We start from the raw sequence: 20,045 nt of genomic DNA on the forward strand, positions 1-20,045 counted from the left end.
AAAATAAATATAATTTAGCAAACAGTTGCTCTTTCTAAGTTCTACTTCTTGATTCTTAACGTCGCAGCAATGCCAGTATACACTAGATCTATTGAGACTATGATATATAAGAGTAAGATTAGGATTGGTATTAGACTAAGAAGTTGCACGAACCTATCCGGCCGAAAATAAGATAGCGTGAGGACCAGACGGTGTACTTTATCCGAAATTACTTTATGAGAAAACCACCCCGGACTTAATTTCAAAAAGCTACTTTAAATTTGTCTTGAAAACTATTTTGGAGGTTGAGGGCTCAACCGAAAGGACAAATTCTGTGAAGCATTTCTGCATAAGTGGTTTTAAAAGTTAATTGGCATCTATCAAGAACTACCCTAACAAAGCTAAGATTAAGAGCTCAATCAAAATAACATGCGCTAAAAAGTTCTCTACATTGCGGCTACGCTTATTTTCTACTAAAAACTGTGTTAGACTTATCAAAAATCAGTTTTTTGGAGCTTTATTCGTTTTTGAAAGTTTTTTGATTCTCTAGAAATTCATAGTGCCAAATCTGAGATTGGGGGTTAAGTTTTTCTCATTTTTGACCCTTGTTATAGCTAGTTTTTGCCGTTTTCTCGCTTGTGTTTGCGAAATCCTTACTGTTCCTCTGTGTTTGATGTGTCATTTCGCCTCTGTGTAGCTATTTTGATTCGCTTTCGATATATTCAGCGCAACTATTTGATTAACAATTAAAACACCAATAAAGCTACTTAAAAACACATTTTTGTCATAAAAATTTCCGGTCACCAATTTTTTCCTCTGAGCCATGTTGGTACACTTTTACTACATATGACATATTTTTTTTTGCGGACCGACCACTAAATGGTTTTAACCAAGCTCTTGGCCGAAAAATACTTTCGATTTGATTGAAAACTGCCGCAAAAAAAATCCAAATATTGTCTCTTCACAAAGATGTTCAAAAAAAATTTCCCCAGAAAGTGAAAAATGAGTTAAGAAAAATAGAATAGCTGAAAAAAAATTGTAAGCCTTTTCCGGACAAAACATCCGACCGTCAAAAATTCTCAGCTATGTTAGCTTTCAAGTAAAAACCAAGTACCTGAATTTACTTACATCATTTTCTATGAAAGTTGACATCATTTGTCTGACACTGAGTTATGAGTTTAAGTCCGGGGTGACTCACTCATAGAGTAATAATAGATAAGGTACACCGTCTGTTCGTCACGCTATTTTATTTTCGGCCGGATAGATTCGTGCAACTTCTTTGTCTAATACCAATCTTAATCTTACTCTTATATCTCCTAGTCTCAACAGATCTAGTGTATACTGGTAATTGCGAGTTAGATATCAGGAACTGTTCTGGAGAAGAGCAACTGTTTGCTAAGTTATATAATAATCACAATAAATTTGTTTCAAGTAGTGCACAAATCCAACAATTTAGAGAACTTATCATTGATTGAGCACCAACTTGAGCAAGCGCAGTAGGTAATTCAACCTGTTGAAGCGCCGCTGAGAACTTTCTATTAAGTATTGTCTTATATGGACCTGATTGTTTAATCTAAGTAACATTTAAACAGAAAAAATTAATAATAGATTTAAAGAAAAAAACTTTAAAATCTTACAGTTCCTTTATTTTGCATCTAAATGATATATATTTTTTAGTTAAATTTTTTCTCCTCTGGCTGAAACTATAAATAGGTTCAGCCTTACAAATTTTTGTAAGTGTTAGTTATGGATAATAATTGGTTAGTTCCAAGTACTTTAGAGAGATAGTTAATCAAGAATTTAATAGGATATAATAAATACTTGTTTTGAACTGGTTTCAGTTATGATAAGTTGTCCTTCAAAAGCTCTTGTTTAATTCTAACCATACAATGAAAACAACTGCAGAGCAATCGATGTGCCCGAAAGAAAGTTTCTGGAAAAAAAGCTTAACAAATTATTTAGGAGAGCTCGTATATCTACAACATCCTTCGAAGATAAGCAATCTGAAAATTGGACAAATTATTTCAAATTTAAGTAAATTTTGGAAATCGAGACCTTCCCAGGGTGTGCATGAATCTATCTAACCTCTACCATGTATTGCTATCAGTCAGCTCATCAATATGTTGAATAAGTAAAGCATATGCAGATTTGGACCAATTTCGAAGTAGAATTCTTGAATGTTATTCTCAAGTAAGTGGTTTTCATCCGTCTCATGATTGCTGATACATTTTCGATTGTCTGAGTTTATTTTTCCTCGCTACTTTCCACTAGTTTTCTTTTTTCCTCCTTCTTTTCTTTCTGCCGCAGAAGGGCTTCGTTAGTCGTATCCACGAACTCCTGAAACTCATAAACGATTTGCATTGACGACTAACAATGAAACATTTTTTCTCGTTTATTTCAAACGAAAAGAAGATAAATTTGGCAACCTTTCGTTTTATGACCAGGAAAACAAATTTTTTTTCGGAAGTGTTTTAGTGTCTTTTCAGATTCTTTTTAATTGATAAAATTATTGCAAAAATTTCGAAAACAAGTTATTGATTTTTTCATTTTTCATTATTAAATTTCTATTTGATATTTTTGTTAATCTGCTTATGCATATTAATCTTCGCTTTTCGTTGAATGTGCTGAACATTGGGAGAATTTCGTATAATTGTTTGCTGAATTGTAAATTTTTTGATCATTTTGGTAGGCGAGAATTGTTTTGGTTTCACTCTTTATATAATAAACTTAATGCATCGCAAATGTTTTGCTATTTTTTTTCAGAAGGATTGGAATCACAACCAATAGGACTTGAATGAACTCATTATAACCAACAGCTTTCTTTGACCTAATTAGATTGGCTTGAAAAAAAAAACAGCCGGCGTGAATTCCTTCCAGTCGATTTGTGACATGGTCGCAACAACAATTTTTCTGTTTTTTATAAACCCTTAACCAGGGGCGGATCTAGGATTTTTCTCGAGTGGGATTTTCGAAATTTTTGTCGACCTTGTTTTTTTATAGCTCGACCGAGTTGCTTTTTCGATTTTTCGAGCTCTTCCTAAGCCTGTTTAGTCCCTATTTTGGCCAAATTTTCTGGGCCGCAGGCAAAATTTTGAAAAAACAGTCCAAAAAAGGCATTTTTAGTCACTTTTTGGAAAACTTTGACCAAAAAATCGCGTTTTTTCGGCGCGCGCTCCCCCCTTAAATTTAGTATATATTGGCGCCAAAGGCGCCTTTAGAAAAATTTTTGGTTGGGTTGGTCGGCCAAAACTGGATTTCTTAAAAGTACCAAAGGGGGGACCCTTTGGGTCGGCAGGGGGTCCAATCCCTGAGTGGGGGGGGGGGGGGGGAAGGGGTGGCGTCCGCCCTTGCCTTCCCCCCTAAATCCGCCCCTGCCCCTAACCATTTTTCTCTTGTTAAATCTAATACGGTATCAACCTATAGTTAAATCAGGGCTACAAGTTGTTCTGGAGTAACTGCGTGATAGTTACTTTTCAAACTGATCAGAATTGTCTAAATCGGATTAATTTCCTTTTTAATGAGCAATTAAACGAAAAATGAAAACAAATTCATTTATGGTAAACTTTTTGCGTTAAGTACACAGCATATGATTTAGCTTTACCGCTATGTGAGCCATTTTTCTCTGGTCAATCTGATATTGAATCAACAAGTAAACAAGCCATGGTTTCAAGATTTTGTATATTAACTGCGTGATAATAATTTTGTAAGTTGATCAAAATGATCTAAAATCGGATTTGTTTCCTATTTATTGAACGAGTAAAAGAGAACAAGTCTGCTCGTATCAGAGAAAATCTCCGAGTGTTCCGACTGCCTTTCAATGTCTACTGAATAGGGATTGCTTCAAAAAAATTGTGTTTGCTTGTGCAATTTTTAAACCATCACAACGAAATTAACACAGGTGAAACATCTTTTTAAACTTGAGCTCAGGTTAATTATACTTTTGGAATGGTATAAAAAGTTCCGCCAAAAATGCTAGAAAAAGTCGAAATTTATCTGGAGAAAAAACCACCCTGAGAACAAATATTCTGTCGTTTTCTTCGAAAATAGTCGGAAAAAATGAAAAAAAAAACTTTTTTTATGGTATAACTTTTGGGTTAACTACGCAGCATATAATATAGCTTTACCCGCTATGTTGATACCAATGCTGCTCAATTTGTATGCTGGCTAGGTTGTTAAGACAGATGCAACTTCCTCTAAAGTTCCGATTTCGAATTCCGTATGATGAGGCATTGTTCTAACGTTGATTTTTGGTTTCTCCGACTTTTCACTTCTTTTTCCGCTTTTTTTGAATATCTTATGAAGTGCAGCTTCACCTCTAGCCCCAGTATAGAATGATTTCGAGTAAACACTGTGCGTAAAAATAATTTTCATTTTCCTTTATGTTCAAAAGCTTTTGAAAAGTTATCTAAATGGCCATTTTTCTCAAAAACCAGATGCCTAGAATGTTTTAGCAGAATTGGTTTTTTCAAGGCTTACAAAAGGTGGTAGCATAAAGCCCTTTTTTATTTGTTATCTTTGACGATTGGGGTCTTTTACGCTCATCAATTGACGTTAGAAGAGGCAAAAACGCCCGCCATAGGCCTTTTGCGTAGGGAAAATGTTTTCATAATAAAAAAAAATAGTGGAAAATTTTCAGGTCGACCAATAAGATTTTTTAAACAGAACTCACGAAAACTGCCAGTGAACGAGAAAAAAATATGTGGAATTATATACCGAACATAAATGTCTAAGTGGTTAAGACAGGCGGATCTTCGTCAGGAGTTCCGATTTCGAATTGCGTATTATGAGGCTTCAATATAAATTGACTTTTTGGAGAGGCTTTCTATTTCGTACTAATCAAAATAGTGTGGTGATCTGTGACCGACCTTGAGGTTCTCGCTCATGTAGTATTCCTTGCCGGGGGATCCGTCATTCCTCTCGGAGTCTTCGCAGAAGCAGAGGAACAGGGTGTCCACTATCATCTCATAGACGGACAGGAACACATGGGCCACGATGTATGTCCCTATGGCCCCCAGTGCAATCGGAATCGCATCCTGTTCTATCTCTTCATTACTCTAAAACACTAACTTCATTGAATCACCGAAACTATTTTTATCGTAGTTTTTACTCTTGCTTGCTCGAAAATACATTGTTGCTTTGTTAACCGCATAATTACGAAACAAAAATTACAATTTCAGTTGCCTGTACTTGGCATCAGTTCAAAAAATTTTGCGAATTAAATAATCTCTACCGCGCAAGGAATGTTCATTTTTTGAGGTACTCGAGATCCAGAAAATTGGAAACACTTTAATTTCAGAATTGTATAAGACCCGTGCACTATTTTAGAAAAAAATCCTTTTCTGAGTTTAAAAAACGTTTTTGAATGAAGTGTTGGCAACGGTGGTAGCATAAATGAAATGGTAGCATCAAAATATTTTTGTTGATATGATCATTCGTGTTGAAAAAAATTGAATAGGCCAATAATCCGGATCTATACGCGCGAGTTGATTATCAAGACCTTTCCGTTTTAAAAAGTAGCTTCAATAGGATTTTATTAAAGTGCTAAAAAAAGTATATCTCTAAAATAGTGACTTAACTTAAGTTAAAAGGCTAAGAAATAGATTAAGAATATATTAAGAACTCGATTTATAAGAAACTCGAATTATAAGAAACAAAAATGGTTCAAAGTAATCTAACGGAGTGAAAAATGTCAAGGTCCGACAGTACTAAGCAAAATAACTAAAGTAAATGAGCAATTACAACACTTTTTTACTAGGAGAAAAAACAGTTTGTTATACAAAATAATTTAACACATGGACGTTTTTCCACGGATAACTGAGCAAGAAAGCAGGATTATCTTGAATTGATAAAAAGTAATCACAAATTTTTTGTTGAAGGTAAATAAAATCAGATTCTAATTTAACGGAGGGATTCTAAACTGCAAAAAAATTGTAAAATTGACGGCTCCGATGGATTGATGAAATTAGAAAGTACAAACGGTAAAAGATTCTATTTTTTTTTTCATTTTTGTATAAAAAACATATGCTCAAAAGGTTTAAAAAATCGAAACTAAGAGAGCTTGAGCTTGAAAGTTTTGATGGAGAATTCTGTTTTTGTGCTCATTTCGGCGTTTGGCTTTCTGTTATTGAAGCTATATCAACATTATCTTCTCCATTGTTTCCCAATGGAAGTGAGAGGTCCTCAAGTTCGGAAGGATGGCAGTTTGAGTGTCGATGAGTAAAAACCGAAAGTGTATGACCGTGTCGAAGTGTCGATGCGTATGACCGGACATGTCAGCATTTGTCGTTTCAACCGATTCCACTATTAGAGTTTTTTGGCGCACTCAATCGTGTTTTCTAACAAAACTCTTTTTGTTTTTGATCCACTATAGTGTTGAAAAATTACGTTGATCCAATTAAAAAGGGTATTGGACGATGGCAATATTGGTGTACTTAAGCTACAACTACATTGAGACGTATAAAGATGCGAGTTTTCCAATAAATTTACTAGTAGACTTTTAAACTAAGTCTAGATTAAAAGACGTTAGTAAAGATAACTAAGCTATATAAAAGATAAAATCATTTAAAAAGTTCAAATGAGAATTGGTTGCATAAAAATATCACTGACTAAAGATCAATTGTGCCAAAAGCCGACGTGCCTTTTGGCAGGTTTTTATCTAATTCAAAACTAGAACGTAAACATCATAGAGGTTAAAAGGCCACTTTTGAAATTCCTCTCGAAAAATTTGCTGTAAAACGATATCATTTGCTGTCAAAAGCTATCATAATATAAGAAATTATCATTTAATTTTCAACCGAGAATGGCGCCCGAAGGGCAGGATAACAAGAAGACAAAAGAAAAGAAAACTTCTACACACAAGGATGGCGCCCTATGGGCAAAAAAAGCACTGAAAAAGAATCAAGGTCCACAAAAACGGAGTACCAGGCTAAAGAGTTTTGTTGAACTAACAAAGGGGATTGAATTAATTTTAACTACCAAACATTGCACTCAACCTCAGTGAAAAAATAATCAAAATTAAGCGTCAAATTATAAATCCAGATGCTTAATCCCGGTTACAACACCAGTCGAAAGTAAAAAGGAAAGTTTCTTGAGAGTATAATGAGTTCTTTCGCTAGATGTAAAGTTTGTATTCTGGAGAATTTAGGAGGTATCTCGATTCATTGCTCTGGATTCTGTCCATTTTCGGAGCTCTTTTAATTTCAATGGGCGGCCTAAAAAATCCATAGCCTCGATAATAGAGTTGTCAGCTAAGGGTGTTTCAATGACGGTCAACGGTTCAATGAGTATGAGCGACGGGTCATATTCGCTCTCCCGGACTTCCGGATTGAATTTCACATTCTTGGAAGATGAGCTGGGAAATAATGGAAGAAGACCTCATTTTACCTTCTAGTTCTGATCCGCATCTTCTAGAAATATCAAGGGTCCAGTGTCTTAGTGAGGAGGAATTTGGTGTATTTAAATCTACAACGGTTACTGGCGGGTTTTCTATCTTTATAATAACCGCTTCTAGTGATGAGGTGAGATGGGTCCTTGGTCACGTCGAGAAGTGTAGCCCGTTCTGTCGTCTGAAACTTCTACAAGGCTTGTGATCACCCGTACTCCCAGTAAGGATGGAGGCTGTTTGGATCGAATAGGCCTAGTATTTTGCCTAACGTGAGAGTCCGACAATTTTCTTAGAGGCGGCGACTTCATTGGCAAATATGCTTTCCTCTTGGCCATTCCGGTGGGTCTTGTCCGTGAAGAGCCTGGTTCGGGATGGGGTCTATTCTCTGAATCCCGACTTCCGTTTTAACTGGATTCGTAAGTGCCTTCGTATTCGGTTTTGATATCGGGATTTGCGGTTGAGTCTTCTCGTCCTTGTTCCAAGTTTCTATTTATCTTTTGTTTTCCTTTTGACTATCAAATTGAAAGACTGCTGATTTGTGGGTTGGGGGGAGTTGATGGTGGTCGATTTCAGCTTAGCTAAGTCTTGTGATAGGGCCTGATCTTTCACTGTATCTAACCCTTCTTTCCGTGAAACTTCCTTTTTAATATTCACTGGACATTGAACTGTACGGTCCTAATGAGTAGCTTGAGGTCTTTTAACAAGTTGAAGTTGCTAGCGTCGTCTTCAGATATTGTTTCCTTCGACATATTTGAGGTGTTATTTCCTTATTGTCGTATGTTTGTGATTGACTGGCTTGGCCCAACGGAAACTGTTCTATGTCGCCCTCTGGGTTATTGGGAATTCTTAGTCCCTTCCTCTCTTCTTCCTCCTATAAGAAGAATTACCTCGAGTTGTTGAATTTGGGTATCGAGATTTTTTTTGTTCTGGATTGCTTTTGAACTTTTGAATCCAAGTTTTCTGGCATGCTTGATCACTTTCCTAGGTCATTTTGTGGCGTATAACTTCATCAATTGGTGTTTCTTTCTCGGGCTCGCCTTCTTAGATCTTTTCGGGCGGTTCTTTTCGGGCTGTTCTCGGGCGGTTCTGTAGATCTTTTCAAGACTAAATCTGATTTGCAAATTATTTTACCGTTCTGAAGAGTTATTGTATTGTCCGATTCCCTCACTATTTCTTCTTTAAGCTCCTTATAATGAGGTTCATTTTTTTCTATCATGAACTTATCGATAGATAAGTGTCGTACCCGATAGGATATTAAGTATGGGATTGGCTACACCTAGAGTTTTTTTGCTTCTCTGTGGGTGAGAGCGTGAGAAGACTTTCACTAGGGAGCCCGTGCTAGTTGGGACATATCTAGTGGCAATGACTATATCATCTGACGAGGAGGAATCGTCGTCCAGGTGTTCATCCTCTATATCTTCCGACGCATCCCAGTCATGTAGTTTGTTCGGCACATGAGTTTTCTTCCGTTATCTATGCATAGTAGCTATTTATTCCAATCCAAGTTTTTTGAAGTTGGAAGTTTTACGAGACTGTGCCAAATAGTATTTGGTGATCTACCGAAATGGGCTTCAAAAGGAGAACAGTTTAGCGATTGTTGAGTTACAGTCCTTAAGCATTTTATGATTTTTAGTAGAGCTATTTCTAAGAAGGTTTTGGTTTTTGTTGTTGTGCCATGATCATAAGTCGTTCTCTAATTGGTCTAATCAATCGTTCAACTAGACCTGTAGCTCTATCGTCGCCAACTGGGCTAAATATAAATTTTATGATTTGTTCTTTCGGCAAAATTCTCGGACTTCTTTAGAAATAAATCTCGACCCTTGCTCCGTTCTAACAGTTGTAGGTATTTCATGAAGGGCTATGTCTTTTCAAAGGAAGGTAATGCCGGACTTTGCAGAAGTGCTAGATGTTATTTGAGTTGGGGGAAATTTTTAGATCGAAATACGCAAACGAGTAAAAATTTCTTTGTACCCGAAGTTAAAGGTAGCGGGCCTGCAAAATGTAGTTCCAATTCTTGATTTGGTTCTACGACCGATGGGAGCTTACCGAGGTCTTCATGTTTTGTTGGAGGTTTCAAATTTTTAACTGCTTTAATACACTCGATACAATTTTCTCCGTGGACTTGGGTTTCGGGATAAATTTTGGCTACCAGATGTAAAAGGTTGCTAGGCTCTTTATTGAAAATTGGCCACGGTGTGCTTCATAGAGTCTATGTAACATGATGGTCCTCAAGCATGCCGGTATCATGAGTCTTCCGTCCAAATATAGGCACCCACGTTCACATCTACGTTATTAATATTAGGTTCAAAATAGTTTCCCATTTGTAGAAGGTCTTGTTTCAGGTCTTTTTCTATAGTTTTTTATTAATTTCTTCAGAACTAGGTCTCATTTAGTGAGTAACGCCAAGATTTTTGAATCGAAAAATCCGAGCCACGAGAAAGGGAGTATTTTGAGCTCAAAAAACATAGAACTTTTTTTCGTTGTTATATCTCTGGTCTCTAGAGGAACCCAACGATAGCTAGTACTGGCTAAAGTAGACGGGGATTTGTTTACAATTGGGTTTTTACTTTGATCGATTGAATCTATTTGATCGGTTTTTTTAATGAACTTTGTAGTTATCCAAAAAATCAAATCTTTGACAGGATGGAATGCAGTCTTCTGTACGCGAGTATAAATTTCGACACTCTGAAAAGTTAGAGTGTGCAAACAAAAATTGCAAAGTCTCAATTCGTTTCTCATGTTCAGATTCTTGTCTTACTAGTTTGTTAGTTGATTGACCGACCACGTTGCAGTATTTCAAATCATGAGATACTGTTTGTTGAGAGAATTTGTCACTTCTTTGAGAACGGGAATATCTAAGCATCAAATTTTCACAGCCTAAAAGGAGGCTTATTTGAATTACCGAGGCGATAACAAAATTTTCGTCGTCATAAGAAACTGGTACGGGATCGCCCGATTTGTGTTCAGATAGGTAATCCACAAACCGCATTTCTTTACCCGGGAGATGTTCGACCGTGAAACCGTATGGTAAAAGTTTATCTGCCCAACGGGTGAGGCGAGAGTGAGCTATCTTTGTATATTTATCGTCTTCTGGTGCTCCGATCAGGTCGGTAAGAATGGAAAATAATTTCTGACCCAAAATGTAATTTTTAAAATGATCTAGTGCCAAACTAAACCCAACAGTTCAAATTCGTTGTTGCTGTATCTTAGTTCGGCTATGTTTAGTAATCTTCTCGCAAACGCTACTGTTCTCCAAACGCCCCCATTGTATTGCTTGAGGGATGTGCCCAATCCTAAGTGTGAATCATCGCTTTTTACTTTCGTTTTAAGTTTGATATCAAAATGGTGATTGGTCACTGTATTACAAATTTCCTTCTTAATTTTCTCGAACGCAACGAGATGTACATCCGATCAATTGAAATTTTTTTTCTGCATTAACTCTCTAAACGGTGTAGATGCTAGGTTTGGCGTCAATTGATTGATTGAGCCCACTAACGACCTTATATCCTTGATACATTTCGATTCTTTAAATTTCCGGATTGCATTGGAATTATGGACTAAAGGAGTGGTTTTCTTTGCATAGATTTTAACTCCGAGCCACTTTATGTCATGATTCAAAATTTACATTTCTCCCATTTTATGGCTATTACTTTGTCGTCTAAGGTTCTCAGAACGTCAGAGAACAATTCACAATGTTCTTTAGCGCTACCTACTATAGCGATTAAAATGTCGTCTAAGTAACAGCGTGTGTTTGGTAGTTTTTCAGTCAAGCGGTCCATAAAATGTTGGACCTCATTCGGCATATCACTTAACCCGTAAAATCCTGTTGTAAAGCGATAACAGCCCGTAACGTCTCCTCCCACGATGTTAAAGCTGCTTTGATTACTCGCTTTTCTTGACGGTGGTCTTTGACTATATGCACACTTTAAGTCAATAGATGAAAACCAGATTTTGTTTTCGTCATGACTGCTAATTGTTAGGGCGACCTTAACAATTAGTTCGAACAAATCAGGCATTTTATATCTGTTGCGGAATATCTGTTTATTCTGCAGTGTTTAATGCAATTTAATTGACCCAATCCTTTTTACTGTAATGATGATAGGTGATATGAAGCAATCTTCTGATCATCTAGACAATTTTTCTATTTGCCCTTCACTGATTAACTGGTCGATACATAGCTTAACTTCGGGGAGAAGGTGTATTGGTATGTGCTTGCCTTTCACCTGTATTGGTTTTATTGGCTAGAAGAATTTCATTTTTTTTTGGCGCGCGATCTCCCCTAAGAATTACTCTAAATTGGTTCTGAAGGCGCCTTTGAAAAATTTTACGATCATTCACTCAAAATGGACCAAAAGAGGCGACGTAAAACTGGTCCTGTTACAAGTTGTCAAGCAAAAAATATATAGTGCCGCTCTTCGAGAACTACCAAAACTTTGCAAATATTTGATTTTCATGGGATGCGAAATATTGCCTGATTATAAGCAACGAGCTTGGGATATCTAATTAAATAATACTTTTTAAATTAAAATGAAACTGCCAGTTAAATTTCAGTCGAAAGCTAGCTTTCAGTCGAATATTCAGTTTTTTCTAGTGGTAACTGAGCCAATGAAACTAGTAGACAGACACCCAAATAGTTGTCATAAAGTTTTCAGAATCAAAGCTTTTGCATCGCCCGCTACCCCAAAGCATGAAATTGCGTTAAATTTTATGATCACGCTTCTACTGATGCATTCATTTAAAGTTAAATTTCCTATATAACATGAGTCAACCCTCTTTACGCCGATAAACAAGGGAAGTTGAACAAAATCAGAGCCGCTAAGCTTATAGATAATAAAAATAAATCCAAAATAATTTCAATTCAAATAAAAGTTACTAAAATTAGAAAAAACACACGTTGAGGAAAATCAGCCGTTGAAAAAGCAGAAATTATTTGACTCACAGTTGAATTCTGTGTCCGGGACACGTGTGTCAGCACTTGACCGTGCTTGTTTCCTTTTCAGGTCAATTAAATTGACTTTCCCAGTTTTCTTGAAACACCATCAAGACACTAATTTTAAGAAATTTTTCTGCGGCAGGCCAACTTTTGTTATTTTTGGGTCAACCTATTTTCCGTTACTATTTATAATTAAATAATATCTTGTGTAACTACTAGTTGTAAACTAAATAGGACATTTTTTTAATTTTCAAAAGTTTATCATTTAAGTTGTCTTCACTACCACCTTACGTGTTATGCTAGATTCGTCATACACCGTTAAGCTTTGGCAAAAGATTGCTAATACGGTTCTCAAATTAAACAAATATTGAGGCAAATATGAATTTTTTTTAGAAAGCTCCATTTGTTTCTAATTTTAAACTTAAAAAATGCTACTTGAGAGGTTAAAAAAGTGTTGTCTTGTTTTGAATGGGTTCTTCAGAAACAATTGTCGTTTCGATCGTTGTAACAGTTTTGTATCCAAAAGTTTGCAGCCGGATGTGTTATACCGAGATGATGTTTTATGGATTGATTTTTCTTGAAAATTAAAAGAAAAGAATTTGCCCAAAACAGAGTATTAAGTTTATGGCATATAGAAAAGTTTCAGATTTTTTTTTGGAAAAGCAAAAAAAATATTTTCTCAATGGAACCTCTAATGGAAAATATGTTACTGCAATATCACGCAAATAAAGAGCGCAATCAAAATGGAATACTGACTTTTCCAGACTAACAACATATTTGTTCAATCATTTGATTGCTTGGCTTATGTTAAGCGCAATTTTATTCACTTCTCTGAAACACTTGGCCACGGAAGGAATGACTACGTCTTGAACGACAAAATTCCACGGGAAATATTTATATTCAAAAGCTGTAAGGAAACTTGCACTTTTCTTCTTAATGTCATTCAAAGTTGTTTTAGTTTCTGTAATTTGTAAATTCACTATCCCGACTTTGCAAATAATACTTTTTTTTGAATATTTTTTTGGTCAAAAGCTTCGTGTAGCCTAAAATGTTTCCGCTTGTGTTTTATTGGCTCAGTGAGTTTTTTTTTCATTGTTTCATTAAAAAAATTTTTACAGCTTCTCGTTCAAACACACACAATCAAAAAAAAATCATACAGATTTTTGTAGCTCTAAGTTTTTCACTAAAACAACTTAGTTTTGGGCTCAACGGGAGCTTACCCAGATTTCTTCGACTAAGATGCCGCTCGACAAAACATGTATGAATACATTTTTTACGCTTGAAAAGTTTTATTGGGTTTCTTTTTGTCTCAGGTTGAACATCATTTCAAACAAATGTTTAAAATCTTGTAATTGTCTTTCTCCCATTCCTTCAAATTGGTTTTTTTTAATTGTGATTGTAATTGTTTTTTGTCCGATCTTCAAACTTACTGGTTTTTGCTTCTGTTTTTTAGCTTTCAATGTTTTCTTTTTGTTTTTATGGCAGATGGTACCAAACTTCATTTAATTCTGCGGGAAATTTTCTAAAATCGGTATTTCAGTTTTTGTTTGTTCAAATTCTACTTAGGGAAAAATTGTTCTCTTGTGTTTCACTTACAAGAGATAGAAAAAAAATGTTTTTTTTTCTGTCAAGTTTTAGACTTATAAGTAAACTGACTTAAGCTGTTTGGTGCAGTTTAAATAGTAAAACAACATGACGTTTTGTTTTTTCGTTTAATTGTTAATTTTTTCATTTTTGTGAATGAGTAGGCCTAAACAGTTAAAGAGTTCTGAACAAAAACGTTTTTGACAAATTTGTGACTGTCTTCCATTTACTGAGAGGTGAACCAAAATACGACTGATCGCCATAGTGTAAGCCCTCTATATATATTTTTTGTTATCGTCAAAACAGATGACGCCGTATTCTATCGGCTCAATAGGAAAGCCGCCACGAGATTTTGTTTCTGTTTTTACGGCATCAGTTTAAAATTCTCGTTTAACTAATCGCATGTGCTTTGATCGAACTAGATTTTTCAGTTTTCGTAGAAGTAGCGGCGCTTCTGATGTTATTGAAATTGATGATGATTCGACTTTTCTCGTGAAATTTTCTTGGCTATGTTTTTTTCGTACTTTAAACAAACTCCATGATTTTAGTACTTACTGTCTCTTAGCATTTTTTGTTGTTATGGTTTGAGCAAATCTAATTCTTTAATTTTCTTTTTGCTTCTTAGGTATCACTTGCGGCCTGGTGCCCTCTTGATGTTGCTTCCATCTTGCTAAATGAGAGTCAATAGTTTAAACATGTAGTTTTTTTAAGAGAGGTTTTTTATTTTAGAAAAAAATTCAAAAATTCAGTGTTGCTTTCAATTAGCACTATCGGTATTGCAGCGCGAACAAAAAGTAAAGAGAAAGACTAAAAATTTTCGGCGGGGTTGGCAAGATTTCGATTCCAACCATGGTAGCCCACGTTACGAGTCAGTTATACTCGAAACGTGATACAATGTAATTAACCGCTCGTAAAATCTAACGTTATTTTTCAGATTCAAAATGGGAACTGATTTTAATTTGAGAGCGAATTTTGACTGACTCTTACTTTTTTCATGATCTCAACCTGGCAGAGCTAAATGACCTACCTGAAAAATTTGTATGAAAAGTTTAAAAATGATCGCGTTTATACTGATGAATAATATATCTAACTAGAGATTATTCTAATCTTGACTGTTTTTCTAATCGATTATAGTTTCGTAGTTATACAAAACGTTAGGTGGTAACCTAATTTTGACTGACTTTTGAAACGAGGTAAAGAAAGAAAGAAAGAGCCTTTTTCTCAGTGTTAATGATAAATGTGCATATAAAAGAATTTAAACATGAATTACCAAAAACAGTGAGGGAACAGTTAACGAACCCATTTGGGTTACAGAGCACTGTCCGTTTTATCAAATGAAATACGACAATTGAGATCTTTAAAAAAAGGAAAAAACATATATATCTGAAAACATAAATAATACATTGGATGTAAAATAATCAACTTTGAATAAACATAAAGCAGCAGATTTATGGCATTGTCTAGTCAGGTTAATGACAGAAGTTCCAAGCTCTGCGTCATTGTTTAAAAAGATTTTTCAATCGTAGTCTGTATAAAACCAAATTAAATAAGAAAATAGATAAAATTCATCAATCAAAATATTTGAAACTCGCTAGTCATAGGCATTTGTGCGCTCAATTTTGGTAAACTAGTTAAAACGGCTCGGACAATAACGTTAAACTTGTTTTCTCGGCAATACAAACATTCACCGTCGTAAACCTATAAACTAACCAGAAACTGCTATAAAACGCTTTCATAACATTAATTTTTATGGTACAAATCTGCAGGATAAGTTGGCGCAAGCTAGCCAAAACAAACGGTGATTGTCCTTGAGACATTGCTCTTTTTGACGGTCAGCCTTAATCAAGGCTGAACCAAATTAGAGTGAAGTAACGGTTTAAAAAAGGTCAAGTGGGGCTATAGCCCTCGAGCTTACTTGTATTAAGGTCTGGGTACGAGGGGATTTGAACCCCAGCCAACTGCCAATTCTGTTTAGATTAAGCCGCTCGAACAACTGTGCTATTGCGTAATTACTTTTATGCATTTATATTCTCGCTTACATTTAGCTGCAACAGCATCCTTATTCGGTTTCAAAAACAAAACTTGAACTTGTTCACTTTTTGGTTACTGCTTCTCTTAGCTCAAGTTTTTTCATCAAGTCAATTGATTTTTTTGTATATGATCAATGAGAAAATGTTCATTTATAAATAGATAGTCAGGTTCTTTAATTTTTATGTAAATTTGAGATGTTAGTCAGAAGTTGATGAATTTTTTAAACCAAATCTCTAGAAATCTTTTTCCAAACCTAATCATGCAAGAATTTGAACTTTGAAAATCTTTGAATAAATGAAGGAACAAATAACTTTGCTGGGGAGTTTTGACAAATTTGGGTATCGGGTAGATGATAAAAAAGTCTTTCATATATTATCATACGACCTTTTGATATATTTCAGATTTTCTAGACCAAATAAAATTTCTTTCCCTGTCAGGTGTAACTCACCATTAACTTTAAAGCTTTGATGCTCAGTAGTCGGTTCAAAATCAAACCTTTTGAGTAAGTAGGTGTCCCTGAATAGGCCTTTTCTCAGTCAGAGAATTCTATTTTGGATAACATAAACAACCAAAAATTGTGCAAAAGTAAAAGTCAACATCTATTTCATCAATAAGAAAATCACACGGAATTTTTTTCCTTTTTTTTCTAGAAAAACTCGAGTAATTTCGAATGTTTCTTATTTGACACTTTTCAAAAAATGATTATATTTTATGCAACTTATGTCTAGAAGTTCTGATTGGTTGATGGTTTTTTTCTGGAAAATTTCGAAAATTTTGTCATAAAAGCTAAAGAAACTTTCCTAGGCGATGACCTCATTACCATAAAAGAAAAATTGCGTGGGTGGTGATGTCACTTTTACTTACAGAATGACGTCATTACCAAAAAAAAAATTTGCGCAGTTAATGGAGTCATTTATATAGAAGAAATGACGTCATGATCATAAAAGGATAATTGCGTAGCCGATGACATTATTCCTAAAATAAGAGCGCTTATTTTATTGTATTAAATCATCATTTTTGTTTGCCAAAGAGAAACAGCAATTTGGAAAATTACAATTCGTTGCTTCGCGAAAAGAAAATATATTTTAAAAAAGTTTTCAAATGGTTCCTAATTTCTAAGTATTGGTTATTGGAACATTTCTAAAGTCTCATTTTAATTTTTTCTATTCTTCAGGATAATGCCTGCTCTTAGCAGGAACGAGAAAAAGAATTGTAAAAAGTGTAGCAAAGATAATAGGAGCTCTAAAGCAGCTCGACACCGAAAAAATAATTCTAAGGAGTAATTTTTCCTATTAATTGTAAGTAATTCATTTACAAATTAGCAAGAAATGAATCATCACGTGGGTGGTCAAGAGGCATGTCCCATCAGTTTCCATTCAATCAACGGTTTGTTCGTCTTGCGATAAGGAGTTTTCCTGTTACTTCTTTCTCCACCAACACCGGAGAAGAGAACATTGAGTGCAACAACGGAAGCCGATTGACACTGTAGCGGACTTGAACAAGGTTGTGGAGGAGGAAAAGAAAGTTGGAAAGAAACTCAAAGAGAAGATGAGTGCTTGTTAACATTTTCAGGTGGATAAAGAAGTGGAGAAAGATAGACCTAAGTTTTTTAACTTCCAAATGTCGAAGTTAGATAATAAAGTATTTAACAAAAAGCTAGATAAAGTATTCAATTAACTGGATTCCACTGCAAAAATCAATGTTGATCTTGAATTTGTTCTTTGAAAAATCGCATTTATTGTATACAAAAGCGGATTTGATTAGAATCTAGAGAAAAACGAAAATTTTGAGATTGTGGAACAATGCACTCAGGAACTTCAGAACAAGTGGTGATTTAGGTTGATTACTAACATTTTGAAATCTGCTGCTATGCTCAAAAACATTCTGATGGGGTGTCCTGATTCTGTGTTACCCGAACCTTTACTAATAAATCCTTCTGTATATTGACTTTTGTCAAACAAAGACTAGCAACCTTACAAAGATCACTTGTGTCTCTTCAATGTATATGAATGGGCACAAGGATCTTCTAGATACTCCAACAAGTTTTTTTTTCAAATCCTGGAAGTGATCTTAAAATTTTTCGAGGAGTTTCCGTTGAAGGTACCTTTTGTTGAAGAAATGATCGAATGCAACATCTTTATTTGCGATTTTGATGTACAAGAGGGAGATTACATAGGAGAATTGGCTCGTCGAATATTGGAAGATTTTACAAAACAGTTATAAGATTGCAATTCAACGATCATATCAGTCATACAAATTATTTAGAAACAGTTTTGAAGTGTTTTCGATGTCCCAGCTGTGACTGTTTCTTCAACACATCAGATAAGTTCAACACATCAGATAAGTTTAACAGACATCTTTTAACTTTTTTAAAAGATTCGGTATGACACATTTAACCAAAAAACGTATCTGCACTTCGCGAAACGCTATTTGAATTTTAGAGGATTCAATATCCAAGTTTCGAAAGATAGCCAATTTCGGCTTTGAGTCAATAAGTGTTCCAACAGAGGAACTGAAAGCTAACCAAAAAATAAATTGGATTGGAAAACATGTTCCAATTTCAGTATCAATATGATCAAACTTGACATATAAACCAATTTTCCTTTGTAACAAGGACCCGCAATTTTTTTAAATCAATTTTGTAGAGAATCTTCAACTTTTGGCAGAAAAAAGTGGGCTCGAAATCAGAACTAAACTTCAAGATGTTGAAAAAGTTGAAAATGAACGGAAGTTCTGAATACGAAGACGAAATGTATCGAGTACACAGAGAACATTGATATATCAACTCAGTTTTTGAGACTGCAGATAAATCAGCTGATTGATTTGAAAAAAAAATCTGTAGAGTTATGTCAATCCATTACCTGTATTCGGATATATTTTTGGTTGATATGAATTAAACTTGATCAAGTCTATCTGATTACCTACATAATCAATAATGAAGAAGCTGAACCAATGGTTATCAAAAAGGCTAACGATTTCATATCTTTCGAGAGGATCCTACTGTTTCTAGATATCATGAAGTTTCTGGGTGGAGCAACAGCTTTGGACTCGTTTCTCAAAGCCTACAAAGCAAGTGAGAAAAAAAAAGTTTTTCCCTTACGAATAACTTGGCAGTGCAGATAAGTTTGAGAATCAAGAAATACCTCCATACGAAGCCTCTTTCAGTAAGCTGAGAAACAATAGTCCTTTTGATAAAGATATATCAGAAATTAAGATCAAATGGACTTGATGAGCAACAAGCGCTGAAAAAACTTCAAATCAGGACACTATCTGCATCTGGATGGGTTCATTGCAAATATTTACAGGTGATTTGTCAGAAAATTGGAATGACTACATTTGAAGATTTGTTTCAGTGGTACAACCACAAAGATTTTGTTCCAATCCTTGAAGCAATGCAAAAAATGGCTCAGTTTTATCATCAGAAATAAATTGATATGTTAAAACTTGGCTCTACTCTTCCAAATCTCGCAAATCAAACAATGAAAAAATTGTACCCATTTTGTAAAAATGATAAAGATTTTCGCGAGAACTTCAGGGAAGACATGACTGGTGGACCGTTTTATGTTTTCCCGCAAAAAACTGTGATGGACGAAACCCTCATCAGAAATTCATCAAATATCTGCAAATCAATCGGTGGAACTGTTGCGAGCCAATTTACCCCTAATCAATGTGACAAGATATGCCATCAAGATTGTACGCAAGATAAAATTTTGATTCCGAAATTGAAAACTTTAAGGCCAGACATAACCAATCTTGCCATTATGAGAACATGCTCATGTTGTTTTACCAAAAAACAAACCAGATTGCAAAATTGAGAGTTTCCACACATCTGAATTCTAAAAAAAAATTGACTGTTTCAATAAATAATCGCCAAAAATATATAGTCGGGAATAGATTTGCGAAAAAGGATACAAAACGAAAGAGATGTAGAAATGCGAGTGGTGGCAAAATTTCAAAACAATTGAAAAAATATTGGAACCAACTTTCTCTACAAAAGACTTCTCTTTAATTAACCTTTATTGGAAAAATCAAGAGATGGATCTCTTCATGGCTATATTCAATGTGACTTGGTTGTTCCATATGAACTAAAAGCCAAATTTGCTAATTTTCCTCCAATTTTTAATAACACCGAAG

The 20,045-nt window shown here is 35.0% G+C and overlaps 1 protein-coding gene across 1 annotated transcript in view; it reads right to left on the reverse strand.

Annotated features, from left to right (window-relative positions):
* Positions 1 to 1,961: 1,961 nt before the first annotated feature.
* LOC134841861 (choline transporter-like protein 1) overlaps positions 1,962 to 20,045 on the reverse strand; it is a 70,561-nt gene continuing 52,477 nt past the window's right edge. The window contains exons 14-15 of the mRNA XM_063857902.1: positions 4,845 to 5,033; positions 1,962 to 2,316 (exon numbers count right to left, since the gene is read on the reverse strand). Of these exons, the coding sequence (XP_063713972.1) occupies positions 2,224 to 2,316; positions 4,845 to 5,033 (282 nt within the window). The 3' untranslated portion in view covers positions 1,962 to 2,223. The remainder of the gene's footprint in view (positions 2,317 to 4,844; positions 5,034 to 20,045) is intronic.

This window comes from Symsagittifera roscoffensis, chromosome 3 (assembly GCF_963678635.1).
Source record: "Symsagittifera roscoffensis chromosome 3, txSymRosc1.1, whole genome shotgun sequence".
Classification (NCBI taxonomy): domain Eukaryota; kingdom Metazoa; phylum Xenacoelomorpha; order Acoela; family Convolutidae; genus Symsagittifera; species Symsagittifera roscoffensis.